The sequence below is a fragment of the Girardinichthys multiradiatus genome, chromosome 4 (assembly GCF_021462225.1).
Source record: "Girardinichthys multiradiatus isolate DD_20200921_A chromosome 4, DD_fGirMul_XY1, whole genome shotgun sequence".
Classification (NCBI taxonomy): Eukaryota; Metazoa; Chordata; class Actinopteri; order Cyprinodontiformes; family Goodeidae; genus Girardinichthys; species Girardinichthys multiradiatus.
The window spans coordinates 41296630-41312908 of NC_061797.1; the positions used below are offsets into that span (position 1 = coordinate 41296630).

The 16279-nt window shown below is 37.3% G+C and overlaps 1 protein-coding gene across 4 annotated transcripts in view; it reads right to left on the reverse strand.

Moving 5' to 3' along the window:
* Positions 1 to 16279, reverse strand: part of celf6 (CUGBP Elav-like family member 6) — a 195040-nt gene that overhangs the window by 37347 nt on the left and 141414 nt on the right. For all 4 annotated transcript variants that reach the window (XM_047362348.1, XM_047362346.1, XM_047362347.1 and 1 more), the window contains exon 5: positions 10869 to 10948. In XM_047362348.1, coding sequence (XP_047218304.1) covers positions 10869 to 10948 — 80 coding nt within the window. The remainder of the gene's footprint in view (positions 1 to 10868; positions 10949 to 16279) is intronic.

A 16279-nucleotide genomic window follows, 5' to 3' on the forward strand; every position in this document is an offset into this window, starting at 1 on the left:
ACAGATGTAAGTTAGTGAATTTATAAATATATTCAACACTATTGATCTGACCAAATATAGGTGATTTAAAGGAAAGGAGGGGGGGGGGGTATTGCATTGTAAGGAACTTTTTTTAAGGTAAACATCTTGCTTTTCACTTGTTGACAGGTGGGATATGTATCTATTGGTATCGGGATTCATTATCTGCTTTTCAGTTTGTGTCACAGTCCAGCTTTAATGTCTAATATCTCTAAACTAAAGGCTCAAATGGAAATGAACGTGCACCTTGCATGAGTGCAGTGACTTAGCTGTCATCTTCCAATAGAAGAGAACAGTGAATGCTCTTCGCTTTTGTGAACTTTCCAACTCTGCTGTATACACTAGGAGTGAACTGTGATCCTAACCAGATCCCACAGGAGTGCCAGTCCCCCACTGGTAAAGCTTCACTGAATATAGTGCCGGGTAATTAGGTCTGACAAAAGCCTTCAGCATGTAGAGGGCGAAGTATTGACTAATGGCTCTTCCTTAGGGCAGATATAGTTCCATATTGATGCCGGTGCTCCTGAGTTTGCATCCAATTAAATCATTTGAAAGACACAGACCAGAATCAGTTCCTCATTTGGACAAAGGAGGAGGAAGAGGATTTATGTGTGAGTGAAAGATAGATATAGAAGGAACAAGAGAGGATGATGAGGCTACCAGGCACAAAAAGCAGCCATAGACACTGTCAAGAAGACAAGGCCTCTATTTAATTTGTTTGGAAAGAGCATGGAGTGCCACCAGAACATAGGGACAAAAACCGCTGGGGGATGGGGGGGGGGGCAATCAGGATATGATTAGTAAAAGCAAAGACACTGCAAGAGGAGAGGACTCCATTATCACAACTCAGATTCATAGATTCACACAGGGTCAGTACAAGTTCTGGCTTTGGTTAAAATATTCCATATTTTGTGATGTGTGGAAATTAAAACAACTGCAGAGTACACAAAGATGGACAGAGGTCCACTTCTGTGGAGTATACCTGTTTATTGTGCAGAATATAAGAACTAAAGTGCAAAGACAAACTAACTGTGTAAAGTTTATGGTTATTAGAAAGGATTAGCAATAGGCAATTCTTGAAATAAAAAATTGTGACAAGTCAAATGTTACAAATACAATGCACAGTTTCTAAGTGAATTTGGTAAAGTCTTCCTATTTTGAAGTGAAGGATAATGTATTGTCAGTCTTTTCTTTTTTTATATATTATTCACATGTCATTTTAAAATTACTGTCATTTTGTGCCTTTTGGTCAACCTGCCAACCAAAAACCCCCTCAATTATTGACTTTTCACAATTATCTGTTAAAAGTGATCATTTATTTGCACCATTTACCTCCCTGCATTGCCTTTCCAGCTATTATAATCTAAGAAATTCTGCATAAAACTGATAAATGTGCATATGCTATTGAAAAAACCAACTCTTGTAAATAGTATTTGCAAGTTAACCAAAATGAGTGTCATAAACAGTTTAACAGTATAGGGAATTTGGCTGTAGATAACTATGAAGAAGAGTCTGAAATGATAAAAAGCATCAGTAAGGACCCCTGGGACAGCACATCTCAGATGGTAACCTATCAGAGCCAGCCAGCACCCCACCTCAGGCCAAAGGAGACCCATCTGCTGTTTCTCCCTTGGTGCCATTTTAATTAGTTGAATCAATACTTGGCAGAGTAAACGGCACTGGTTTTCCCGTTCTGATTTCATTTCATTCCACCTCATGACCTTTTTTTTCTATGTTTTATCAACTTTGTGGTATAGTTTAGGGGACTGGACGGTTAGATTTAATGAGGTTGGCAGTGAGAAAACATCTTCCTACAGCGTTGTTGCTCAACCCAGCCCCCAATACGGGGCCTGGCATTTAGATTCCCTCATTTTCTGCCTTGTGTATCTGTATCTGTGTATTCTTATATTCTTTTAATACCTCATGAGGAATGCATCATGAGTATTGTGACAGTGAAAGCCTGGGGCTGTCTATAGTCGCTGCACCGTGACTCCAGAAGAAGCCAGTCTGGCTGGATCTGCTTCCTTCCAGCAGAGAGCTCTGTTTCAGACACCAGCACTGAAATAGACCCAGTGTGCAATGTTTTGGCAAAAACTCTAAACTAGACTACTGGACTACAAACTAGACTGAAGGTGTAATTAGACTGACATTATTCAAAATATTTTCTCTCTAATGTAAGCAAACTTTCCAAATAGCCATTCTTTTCTGTGCTTCCTACAAAATAAACTATTTTTAGAGCCATAAAACCCACACTGCTGTGAAAAAGTATTTACCCATTTTGTTTTGTTTTTTTTTGCTTTTGTCCACTTTTTTGGCATTTTTGCTTTTTATTGCCACATTTAAAGATGACAAATCATCCAAAAAAATTGTATCAGACAAAAATAATGTGACATTATTGACCACATTTTTTTTAATTCAATTTCATCATCTACAGGGGTTGGACAATGCAACTGAAACACCTGTTATTTTATTGTGGGAGGTTTCATGGCTAAATTGGACCAGCCTGGTAGCCAGTCTTCATTGATTGCACATTGCACCAGTAAGAGCAGAGTATGAAGGTTCAATTAGCAGGGTAAGAGCACAGTTTTGCTCAAAATATTGAAATGCACACAACATTATGGGTGACATACCAGAGTTCAAAAGAGGACAAATTGTTGGTGCACGTCTTGCTGGCGCATCTGTGACCAAGACTGCAAGTCTTTGTGATGTATCAAGAGCCACGGTATCCAGGGTAATGTCAGCATACCACCAAATCTTGGGCTGTGGACAATGTGAAACATGTATTGTTCTCTGATGAGTCCACCTTTACTGGTTTCCCCACATCCGGGAGAGTTACGGTGTGGAGAAGCCTCAAAGAAGCGTACCACCCAGACTGTTGCATGCCCAGAGTGAAGCATGGGGGTGGATCAGTGATGGTTTGGGCTGCCATATCATGGCATTCCCTTGGCCCAATACTTGTGCTAGATGTGCGCGTCACATCCAAGGACTACCGAACCATTCTTGAGGACCATGTGCATTCAATGGTTCAAACATTGTATCCTCAAGGTGGTGCCGTGTATCAGGATGACAATGCACCAATACACACAACAAGACTGGTGAAAGATTGGTTTGATGAACATGAAAGTGAAGTTGAACATCTCCCATGGCCTGCACAGTCACCAGATCTAAATATTATTGAGCCACTTTGGGGTGTTTTGGAGGAGCGAGTCAGGAAACGTTTTCCTCCACCAGTATCACATAGTGACCTGGCCACTATCCTGCAAGAAGAATGGCTTAAAATCCCTCAGACCACTGTGCAGCACTTGTATATGTCATTCCCAAGATGAATTAACGCTGTATTGGCCGCAAAAGGAGGCCCTACACCATACTAATAAATTATTGTGGTCTAAAACCAGGTGTTTCAATTCCATTGTCCAACCCCTGCACATCACGCCCTCATAACAGACCAAATTGTAAAATCAAGAAAGCACTTAAATCGTACCTTGGCAACATGAAATAGACTAAAAGACCTCCAAAAGCATTACATGTTTCCCCAATCTAAAAAAAAGTGAAGAACAGATTAGAAAGTTGTTGAAACCAATCAGCTCAGAAGGATTACAAAGCCATTTCTAAGGCTTTGGGAGTCTTGAGAAACAGAGTGAGAGCCATTACCCATAAATGAAGAAAACGGTAATTGGAACAATGCTGAATTTACCATGAAATGCTTGGCCTTCAAAAATTACTCTAGTAGCACTTCAACAACTCATCAAGGACACCATTATACTGTCAGTCAAACATTGTGGAGGGAGTGTGATGGTCTGGGCCTGCTTTTCTGCTCCAGCACCTGGACAACTTGCAGTAATGGATAAAACAATGAATTCTGCTCTCTACTAAGAAACCTGAAGGGGAATGTCCTAACATCAGTTTGTAACCTTAAGCTCAAAGAAACTTGAGTCATTCAGCAAAACAGTGATCCAAAGCACAAAACCAAGTTCATCTCTGAATAGCTGAAAACAATAAAAATTAAGATTTTAGAGTAACCTTGTCAAGCTCCAGACTTCAATCAGACATATCACCCAATCGGCCATTCATGCTCAAAAACACCTCCATTGTGACTGAATTGCAACAATTCTACAAAGAAGACTAAGCCACACAGCAACATATAAGACTGGCATGCACCTGATGACAGCTGTTGCCACAGCTTGGTTTACAAAAGCAGTAATTTTATTTACGGGGCAGTTTATTTTTCTACATCAAACCTAAATATGTCATTGTCTGATGTTAAAATTTGTTTTATCATCTGTTAAAGGAAGATCAAGGTGTAAGGGGGTAAATACTTTTTCACAGCGTTGTTAATGACCTGACATTCAAGCTGGTACAATATTGAACTGCTGTTAAGACTTTGGATTATTGAATTCATGTTTTATTTACCCAATAATGTTTCATAATAATCTGCTCACGATCCAAGAGAAACACTGTCTATTTTTGTATGATATTAGTTACATGATAATGATACACATATTGAACTCATATAGAATTCAACTTTAATGGAAAACAAATACATAGTTCCCTGCTGAATAACAAACCAAAATGGCTGAACAAAAAATATATTCCTTGTTCCATTATTGTCATTCTGTGTTATACAGATATTTTATCAAAACACACAGAAAAGCTGTTACAATTATGCTTTTTATTGCATTCATATAAAAAAGCACTGGCATGTTTAATATCATTTCTAGCCTAAGTAATTTACAATGGTGAAGAACCCAAAGAGCCACAGACCTCCACAGTCACAGGTTGCAGAACCCTGTAAAGAATGGAATGTCCCTAACCACTTAGAGAAAAACAAGTTTGTGGCCAGGTAATAATGGAACCAACAAAAAAGCACTGGATGCAAAGCAGCTGCTTCTCACTGGCTGCAGAAAATCACAAGATGACAAACAAACAGAATAATAACCTCCCGCAGCATGACTCCCATACCTGGAGAGAAAATAAATTCTCCAAATTTGATAAGGGTCAACAGGGAGCCATCACTTTTGACAGGTACAACTAAGGAATTTGTCACAGATTCAAAAACTAATTTAATTTTTTGAAGAACACACTTGACTTTTGAAAATCTCTTTTATTGGATTTTGTGTAGGGCACAAAATGCGTAGAAGGGGAAAATGCACAATGGTAATTGAGGGATTAGAACCCAACTGCAGCGGTGAAATGGGATAATGCTTTTATCTCTGCATTACTGTGATAGAAAGACACTGTGGTGAAGTGTCTAAAAACAGGTAAACTGACACTTTTTTTCTATCTTTCACAAAGGCTTACAACAACACAAAGAACAAGCTGGGTCAATAAAGGAGAAATAAATACAAAGGCATAAAAGATCAGCCATTTACTTTCTTTCAGCAACATTCAACATGTAAAATCTACATTCAAGTAACAAATAAAACCTCAGTACTTGTCTCTGCTGTTCACAGATCTGAAAAAACAAAATACATCAACTCAGAGTTTAAAAAACCCAAAAGTGAACACACCATAACAAGTTTGTTTGGTAATTAGATAAACTCCCCCCTAGAGTCTCATATTCAACTCTCTGGACCTTGCTGCATCTCTAAAAGCCTCATCGGAAGAAATCTCTCATTAGCAGAAGGAGAAGCTGACTTGGTCTGAATGTACTTTCTACATCTATGGCTACCTCTGTGCAGCACACTGAATCAGACCAAATATATCTGAATATGTTCTTCGTTACACCACAACTCAATCACACACAAGCAGACCAATGTTGCTACCAACACCAACAAACCGGTCAAGCCCTGTCAGCCACACAGCAACACCAAACATGACAATGTGTGCAATTTGCTGGTTGCTGCGTGCCTGCCCCTGGGTTTGCCATTTTGAAGTTCTGCCACCTGTGTCTTTGTAGTCTTACAGCAATTTAACAGCTGAACTGGTGAGAGTTTCTGCTCTGTGCTCAATCACCCTTTAGGTTACTTTTCAAAGCACCTGAAATCCACAATAAACTTCAATTAAAGCTATGACCCAATCTATCAGCAAGTGGACTGTTGGTGACATCCAGCCCCCTTAAGCTTCATTAAAGCTTTTCACAGAGGGCCACTGTGTTTCACTTGCAGTATTATTTATAGCATGTGTGTGAGCCAGGTAACACAGATGTTGCTGAGATAACATTAAGAGGGAACGAGATAGAGAGTGAGAGACAACTCTTTGTTCAAGGTTCATTCACAGCTGGCACCAGGCAGTGTGCATAGCAGCCCACTCTCTGAATCCTACCTCCTGTTAGTCTGTTGTTGAGGACATGTGGCAGCGATATTATCCAAATTAACTGCATCCCCCATTGTGTCCAAAGCTTTCGCTGGAGACTAATGACCACCTTGCCCATTAATCTGAGAGGAAGTTGGATTTTGGGAGATGAAGATAACAGGTGCAAGGATAGATGGGGAGAGCTATGGATAATTTACTGTAGATTATTTATACACTTTTGGCTGTCTCCTGATCCAATCTAGGTCTTTAGATCTATTCTAGGTCTCTAGACTGGATTTGGAGGCTCCATGTGTTAACTTGAACATGTTATCCTCGGCTGAGCTGAGGTGACCCAGTGCTCTAAAATACATTGACTTGTATTGTCTTAGTTACAATGCAAGTCAAGATACACAAAGTGGATGTAAGCCACAACCATTAGCAAAGATCCTTGTGCAAGGCAGAAAATCATGGCTTCCTAGAAATCAGTAATGTAAATCTGCCAAATGCAACTCTAATTGCCTTCTAGGGATTAAGACAACAAGTTTCTTTAATGAGAAAATGGTATTTAGACTTTGCCTAAATTGAAATGGAAAGACGCCCGTCTTTACATGATTTCTTACTCAATAGAAGTTCTTCATGGCTAATAGTCCACTTCTTACAACACTGACTCTACCAATTAAATTTCTTCCTCTCTGCTTTACTGTAATGCAAAGTGAGGCAGCATAAAAGACGTGAAAACTACAGCACATCTGGCTCCAAGGACCCTATCTGGATGCCAGGAAGCAGCCGTAAATATTTATTACAGTAACATCAGTGAAGTGTGTGGAGCAGCAAATGCCTGCCAGAAAAAGAGGGTGCCCCTTTGTGTGTCCAGCTGTATGCAATGGTACTTCACATACACCCATCACTGACATAGAGATGCCCATAAATTAGGATTTCTTTTAAAAAAATGGGATTGCTTTGGACAAAGAATAGAGAAAAACTAATCAGCACCCCTTGCATATCATTGTTAAGGTGTTTGTTTTTTAACTGTATTAAAATGTAATTTACATTTTGTTATGATGCAGCTACAAACCTCATTCTATTATGTTGGGATTTTATGTGATAGACCAACACAAATTTGTTCATAATTGTGAGGAGGAAGGAAAATAAGAATCATTCCTGTTCCCCAAACAAGAATCTGGAGCTGTACTTTTATAGTCAGCCCACCTGATTTTATACTTATTAGAACCAGCTAACACTGCAATTACAGTTGGTCTTTTAGGGTATGTCTCTATAAACCATTTATTTTACCTTTGGTGAAATGTTTAAAGGTCATTGTCCTGCTGGAAGGTGAACCTCTGCTCCACTTTTAAATCTTTTGCAGCCTCTGTTGGGTTTTCTACCCAGATTGTCCTGTTTTTAGCTCGATCCATCTTCCCATCAACTCTGACCAGGATCCCTGCCCCGCTGAGAAAAAGCATCCTCAAAGCGCAGTGTTGCAACAACCTGTTTTATGTAGGTCAAAATCTGTAAATGCGGTCTTATGTTACCAGAGTACTGTCTTACACATACTTTGGATATCTGCAAACAGAACTTCTAATTCTTATTTCAACAACAGCATCCTACTTGTCACACCAGATTTGTGGACCATAAAACTAATAGTTTTTCTGTTGATAGAAATGCCCACCTGAGTTCGGCCTGTACAGTACAGATCATTGGCCATATTTTTGCGAGTTTGCTCTTGTGGTATCCTGTACCTTTTGACATCTGTGCTAAAATGAAATTGCACATCAATGTACCCTACTTCATAATTAGATGATTTTGAAGGCAACTTGAACTGTTTTTTGTTTAGGGCTATAAGAGCAAAGGGGATTAAATAGATCCACCCATAACTTTTACACTTTTTAGATTACATTTTTCAAATTAAAAACAATGTAATATATTCCTTTCATATTACAATATTCACAACTTTGTGTAACGCAAAAACTCAATATAGGAGTGCAGTTAGTTGTTTTAATGTGTCAAAATGAGAACAGGTTCCATAGTATAAATAATTTTCGGTCACAGCAGTTTCGACATTTGTATGCAAAGTTGCGCTAAAATTCCCTTTCTTAAGGATATATTCATGAATGCAAAAGTCAGTTTTGTCAGTAGGTTATTATAGGGGAGTTTATCCAAATACAGACCAAAGTTATCTGTAGCTGACACCTGATATTGATGGCATTGATGAATCAATGTTGAAAAATCAAGTTATTGGAGGGCTGATAAAGTGCAAATCTCCCTCATCATCAGAGACTTAATGGTATAATATCAAGAAGCAGTTGAGGAAGCAAAAGATTCTTATTAATCTGACCCCATTTTGGAGATCCATTCCAACTCTAGGGTGCTTTTTAATATTATTGACTCTCTTGTTAACTCTCCCCGAAGTCTCTGTAATGAAGCCTCAGTACTTTTAAGTGTTTTAAATGTTTAATATTCTTTAACAAAAAATGGTCCCATGATAGGGGCCATACTGTCACCGGTAGTAATTTGGCTTTGATGAGATGCTGCCAAGACATTTCTACCAAGTACCTGAAGGACGTTTTGACTTTGGTGAAGCTCTTTATCAGGTCTACCATTATCAGCTGTATTTAATCCCATATTTATTTCAGTATGTTGAGTGGTTCAAATTATTCTCAGAATATGCATTAGAAACCTATTTATAAACTAGTCAGATGTTTTTTTTTTCAGTTTTTTTTAATGGGTAGAGAGGTTGTGTACGTTATTATTAATGAAGAAACAGCACATATGTTGTTAGGTTAATTACCTCCCAACGAGTGATAATAATGTATTCAATATCAATCAAAAAGATTTGAAGCCATACAATGTAATGACAAATTTAGATATTGTGTAAGATTGAGACAGTTTGTTGGTCCAGCTCATCAGCATAATGTGTAGAATGATGTCAGATGTAGAGTTAAGATAACCACAGGACTCCAGTATACTACCGATCAAAACTACTCTTCTAAAATAGCTGCGGGTCAGACAAATAACAGACTGATGAAATCCAATAAGTAAACAATGTGAGGCTGCAATAAAAAATTATGAATAAAGCGTAATTTATCACCTCCATTAATGTACAATGAAGTAGCTTAATCTAAAGCCCCAAACTCTAGTTTCAGTTTTTTCTTTTCAATAAAGTGTCAAAAAAGTTCTTGTTTTATTTCTAGATTTAGGGCTGTCTGATAACATGCTAAACATAAAGTGATTAGTTACTGTGTATTTCATATATGTAAGTTGCAGCCACACTCTGTGGAAGCTTTCTTTTTCACGATAAGGATTTAATTATTGGAGAATTACACACATAATAAACTCACCCCAAAACTATAAAAGTACAATAACCTTAAACCCCCCCCCTAAACTTGATGTAGCAGATTTAACCCAGAGGCAATAAAGCAAATCAAGTATTTTTCTGGTTTACAAGCATCATGGCAAAGGGTGATATCTTTCTCACTTGCACGTGAAAATCCTGACATTCACTACTTCAGATGGCATCTGTGTTAGGTTTCACAGTTTTATTAAATGCCTTTTAAAGCATAATTGTTCTATAATTGATTACTAAAATTAAAATGTCCCAGGCTTGATTAAATTTAAATTGGTACATTTTATTTTACTATTATTTTACTTTAAATCGCAATAATTTTACTGTGTGTCATTTGATTATTATAGTTTTTAAAAAGTAATATGACATAATTCTACATCAAAATTAGATTCTGTTTACTTACAAGCAGATACTTAGGAAAGCTATTTACTGCAGGTAAGACATTGATTGCTCAGTTAGATTCTCTGAACAAAGCTCCACCTAAAATCCCTTCCTAAATGTCTAAATTCATCAATAATAGGTGCAGTCGTGAGATTATTAACAATCTAGCTACAATTACAAAACACTTACTACTCATCTTTTCCCACAAATAAAGCAGCTGTGCTATAAGAGCTAATGGTCTGCCAAAATTATTTTTTTTCCTGCTAATATTCTACAAAGTCCCCCCATGTCTTAACTTTGCTAGGAATCCTTTCAAATTTGAATTATGATATGCTCAGTGTTAACCAAAACACATTCAGACATTCTTTTGTAGCATGGAGTCTTTATCTCACTGCAAGATTTTGATGTAAATATTATTTTCTGCTGCGAAATAGCTTGGACCACAGGAGAAGGATACAGTCACTGTGTGAAAAAAAAGATATAGAGCCTCCTGCTGTGTATTTTAAAGTACCAGATGTTGACTCTGGCAATAACAAATTGGTAAAATGTGTTTGAATCTTGGCCCATGATGTGGTTTGAGTAACTATGGTGACAAATATGTGTATGCAGTAGGTATTTGTTGTACTTTCAAATGTTTATGCCACAATGTCTGAATTTTCTAATGTATAGAAGGACAAGACCATTGCACTTTGAAAAGATGCATTCAACCCGCTGGGGTAGTGTTCATGTGGAATATAAAATGTAGAGGATGATTTGTCCATCGTAAATCTATTTTTGTATTTTTTATGTTTAGGAAAGGTTATCCTCAAAACCACAGGGAAAACAATTAGCACAGACAGTTTAGTGACAATGCATTAAAAGTAATGCAGAGCTGGAACAGATTGATGATACTTACAGGCATAGTTTGTCCACCATGCAAGCTGTTGATGGCGGCTTGCGCTTCGGCGTGGCTGGAGAACTTCACAAAGGCACAGCCTGTATGCACAGAGAAAGAGAGGGGCACATCAGCAAGATGCTTTGATTTACATAAAGAAAATACTATTCATTACCATATTTCATGTAAGTAAGTCAGTCATTTTCTATACTCCTTCTTCCATAGTGGGTCAAGGGGAAGCCGGTGCCTATATCCAGCAGTCTATGGGCGGGAGGCAGGGTACACCCTGCACAGGTCACCAATCCATCGCAGGGCAACACACAAACAACCATGCACACACTTGTTCACACACCTAAGGGGAATTTAGAGAGACTAATTAGCCTCAGAGACATATCTTTGGACTGTGGGAGGAAGCCAGAGTACCAGGTGAGAACCCACACATGCAAACTCCATGCAGAAAGACCCCTGGCTGGGAGTTGAACCCAGGACCTTCTTGCTGCAAGGCAACAGTGCTACCAACTGTGATACCATGCAAGTAAGTTTGTAAGTTTGTTAACATATTCTTCCATTTGTGTTAAGTGTTTAATCAGTATGATTGTAAAGAAGGCATTAGTTACGTGGGACATCCTGCTTCCTGCCAAATTTTTATTTTATCGTTTCGGCTTTAGAGAATAAAGCCAGACCATTTACTTATTTTGTCTTATTTTGTTGTTATTATTTATAGCTTCGATACTTCAGTATTTGTGCAAAGTCACTGATAAAACAGATTATGCAAAGGAATACTATTCTGAAGTGCCTTTCTAACCTACTTACATGCATCTTCACAGGGTAAAGGTGAGTTTTTCAGAATTCAAATCATTTAAAATGTATTGTTTAGTTGCAGCAGAAAAAATAAATTAAAACAGACTACAAGGGAAGAGGCTTTGAATTATTCTGCAGTTGATGTCAGATGATAGAATATTTCAGAATGTATGGATGCATCTCAATAAAATAGAATATCGTAATAAACGTTTCAGTAATTCAATAAAAAAAATGGAAATCATAAAAAAAAGTGACATATGTGTAGGGTTATATCTGTTAATCATGATGGCTATGGCTACTTGTGCTTGAATTACAGCATCAGTGCAATTAGCCTGTGGCACTGCTGATGTGTTAAAGAAGCCCAGGTTGCCTTAACAGGGGTCTTCATCTCATTTGCTACGGTCAATATATCAGATATTGATACCTTTGGCAGCTTTTTGGCAGATGTCAAGTCCTGCTGAAAAATTTAATTTCCATCTCTATAAAGCTTGCCTGCAGAGAGAAGAATGAGGTGTTCTCAAATTTCCTGGATTATGTACCTCTCCACTCTTCCTCCAGGTTATTGGACCTTGATTAGAAAATTAAATGCAAAATATACTTTTAGCTGAAAAAAAAAACTGTTTCAGTTTTTCCTTTTTCTTTGTAGCTCTTATGATATTTCTAGTTCATTGGTAGCTTAACACATGTAATTCAACAGCTGCAGCACATGTTCTTGATACACCTGTGTGTGACTCTTAAACCACTGACTCCACCTGCAGTCCAGGCCTTGTGAATCTCCCAAAATTTCTTGAATGGGCTTTGCTTAAAATCATGTTAAAGCACATTTTTGTTTTCCACCCAACTTTCCATTGAACAGCCAGACTCTTTAGTAGTATAGTTTATGTGGTTTACCATTCCCAGAGATGTCAATGACTGTCTGCTGGACAACTGTTAAGTCAGCAGTCTTGTTGTAAGGCATACCAGGGACATAACATATAATTTCTGTATAAATGGTTATTTGTCCCCTTCTACTTTTCTGAGAAACTGAATTTTGGGTTTTCATTGGCTATAAGCTACAATCATTAGAATTAACAGAAATAAATGCTTGAAACATATCACTGTGAGTAATGCTCCTTTATAATATATGCATTTCACTTTTTAAAGCAAATTACTAAAGCAAATTACTGAATAATTAGTAGTTTTTTATATAATGTATTGAGATGAACCTGTATCTGAGAGCATGCTCTAATATAATTTAAAGCTACCAAAAAGAGAAAACTAGTGACCTAAATTCCAGGGAAAATGAAATCTGTTCATTTCCAGAAGTTGTTAAATTACGCAAAAGCTATTTTCCTAAGCTTTATGGTTGTCATAGACTCTACTGTGTATTCTGCTATGTCCTATTCTCATATCTGCCTTCAGGTAGCTCATGTGTTCAGAGTTATCTCATTAACAAATTCATTGATTATTTCTGCCAACTTTTCATTAATTTAATTGGACCCAGTGACTTAGAACCAAAGGCTTTCCCTCGGTTCAGTCATTTGTTTTAATTTGAAATATCCATCTTTGTTAAAAGTCATTATACTGTACATATTCAAATACTTATTCTGTATAACTGAAGGAGCTCTAACGTATATTACTTTAATTTACTGGTAGGCGGATTCAAAAGGTTTAATCTGAGTTTATCAGATATATATATTTTATATATATTTTACTTTAAAAACGTTTTGTGTAAAAACACAAGAGCGATTGGAATAAAAGACATGCATGTATTGGAAGATAATTTCTACCTTTCCACAACACTTAGTAAAAACATTAATAAATGAAATTCAAGTGGTATTTTTTTATATTATTGCATGTAGAAACATGGTGAGAGGTAAAGGCCATGTGTTTTCTATGCTTATGAAATGCCCCCAAAGCTGTAGAGATCTACAGAGGCAAACAGAGGAGTCAAAGAAGCCTTTGATTGTGTCACAGCACTCCAGCATCCTTTTTACTTCACTCGAACACCCCTCCGGGTAGAAGCAGGAAAGGTCTTCATTTGTCCAACTGAAATGCATCAGGCTACTGTGTACCATTTGACTTTAACGCTCTCTTTGAAGACCTTCTCCAACAAACACTTTAACCTTTGCAGGAGAGATAAAACATGGGGATAGGATTTAGCTAAAAAAGCATTTGATCCTTTAAAGGAAAAGTAACTTGGCTGTTGTTTTTTTTTTTACAAGGCTACTATATATTGTACCAATGTTTAAGTGATGCCAGCAACTGAGCCCAAACAGAACTTCAGTGCTTGGCTCAAGCTATAAATGGAATATAATTTTTAATATATAATGTCCTCCAATTTCCCATAAAAAACCAGGGTTACAACAATGCATTTTCTGCTGCAAAATAAATAAATAAACAATGTTAGGGGACAAAGAGTACAGTATTTCAAAAGAACTAGAAGTGCTATATCATCATGAATTACTGTGCACATTTAAGTTTTTGTATTTGGTGGTTCAGAACGTGTTTGGAAAGAAAATCGAAAAAAGTCAAATTGTATTGCTTTCAAGCTGAGGATCTGTGGTGCCTTTTGAATTCCCAGGGTAATAATATGTATGCATGAATTCCATCCCTCTGGATGGGTGACATTTATAACACAACTTAATTATAGACCTAAAAGCCATCTCTCTATTATTCCTGACAATTCGGCGCTCTGTTCAACTCTGGCAGCAAGTGTTGCACTTTGAAAGTACTTTGAGGAGCAGCGCCATAGAGAGATGGATGTTAAACTTCTAGGCCTTTTTATTGGGTGAAGAGGGGTGCTGAAAAGCCTCTGAGTAGCATAAATTTACATCAACAGGGGACAAAGCCTCAACCATGGAAAAGATAGCACTGTCAATTTCAAGGTCTGTCTCATTCAAATTATGGGAGCCTCATCCTGAGTGAGGTGTCTGGCAAAATAATTTGCCGTAACATCCGGTAATGATTGCGTGGGACTGTTTCACGGGAAGTGATAGAACCAGATACTTATGCATGCAATCTTTGTACGGTTGTGGTATCGATAATAAATAATTTAGTTTCATTGCAATAAATTTTCAAAAACAGGAGTGACCAAGTCAGTGATAACGTTTACAAACACCAAACCAGGGAAAACACTGCACGTTAGAAAATAGGAAAAAGGAAGAGTGGATGTGTGGGGTGCAGGAAGATGAAAATGAGTGAAAGCACAAACAAGGAGGAAAACAGGGGAAAGCTAGTTCCTGTCTGACATAGCCGCATGGGATTTATTTTAGTTTATATGCTGTCAATCAGCTTGAGGCATCTAAACAGACAAAGAGAAAGGGGATGAAAAAAGCAGCAGAGAGACAGCAAAAATGGAAACAAGCCACAGAGCAAAAATGACAGTAGGCTGTAGGGGCTAAAGAGAGCAACAGACCTGGGATTAACAGTAAAATGAACAGATGTAAACACCGATACAGGTGTGTGGTTAAGTATAATAATTCTTTATCTAGGATTTGCAACATCACAAATTATCAGCTGCTCTCCGCTGCCTTCCTGTCCACTACCTTGTTCAGAGGCTGTACCTACATGAATAGAAAAAAATAGGTGGACGTTCAGATCAATTTCACGGTAATGCTTTTGAAAACTTTTATCTGAATGAGAACAACTCACCTTGGTGTCATTTATTAATAGTCTATTTAGGAGTGAATGAAAGATGTACACTGGGTTTTCACTGGCAAACGTTTCACAAATTCTGTTGAAAATGTTTCCTCCGAGATGACAGCTTGGTGTTTCTGTGTGCTCTCAATCAAAGCCCACACAGGCAGTTTTTGTGGGGACCCAATATTGATAATATTTGCTTCTTCCTTTCTTAAACTTAACTGTAATGCCTTTGTCTTTGGGTTAAATTTAACAGTATAAACTGAAGGCATTTGCCCTAGTGATCTAACCTAATAGATTACATTTATACAATTGGTTTATGCACCCCAGTTAAGTTGTTTTTTGGTCAAAGTAGGTTAGCTGGGAGAGAAAAGGAGAGGAATGAAACAGCAGCTTAATGTATTGCGTCACTTTTATATTTTCTCTCATACCATTATGTAGGTAAATATAGCCAACATAACAGCACAGATGTTTTTCTTTAGTTTACACAAGTGAAGATTTTGTCAGCTGATGTACATAAACAAAATAAGGTCTTCATTATTAAACAGGAACACCAACATCATTATTATTTAGAAATAGACAAAATTGCAAAAGTATTAATGATATGTTTTCAGCTAAAATTAGTAAAAGTAATACAAATGTGAATGAGAGCAATTCTGCTAAATGATAATAAACGTTTATATGTGCAAAGAAAACAGAAAATAATTAATTATGTAAATAAATTTGTAGAAACAAGGTTACAAATAAATATGCGCTAACTGGTGAATGGCATCATAGCTGATACTAGAAAAAAGAGCCATGAAATTTCACATTCTCAGATTAATCCCACATTTGGAAAATACCTTTAATTTGACTATACTCTCCTTACTAAATAAAATATAAGAATAAGACAAGAGGACAAATCTGCAGAGCTCAGAGACGGCCTGCTTTATTTACAGTAGGACAATATTGTCCAATAATGGTCTCTGGGGAAGGATGATGGTAGTGTGGGAAACAAACATGATTACACC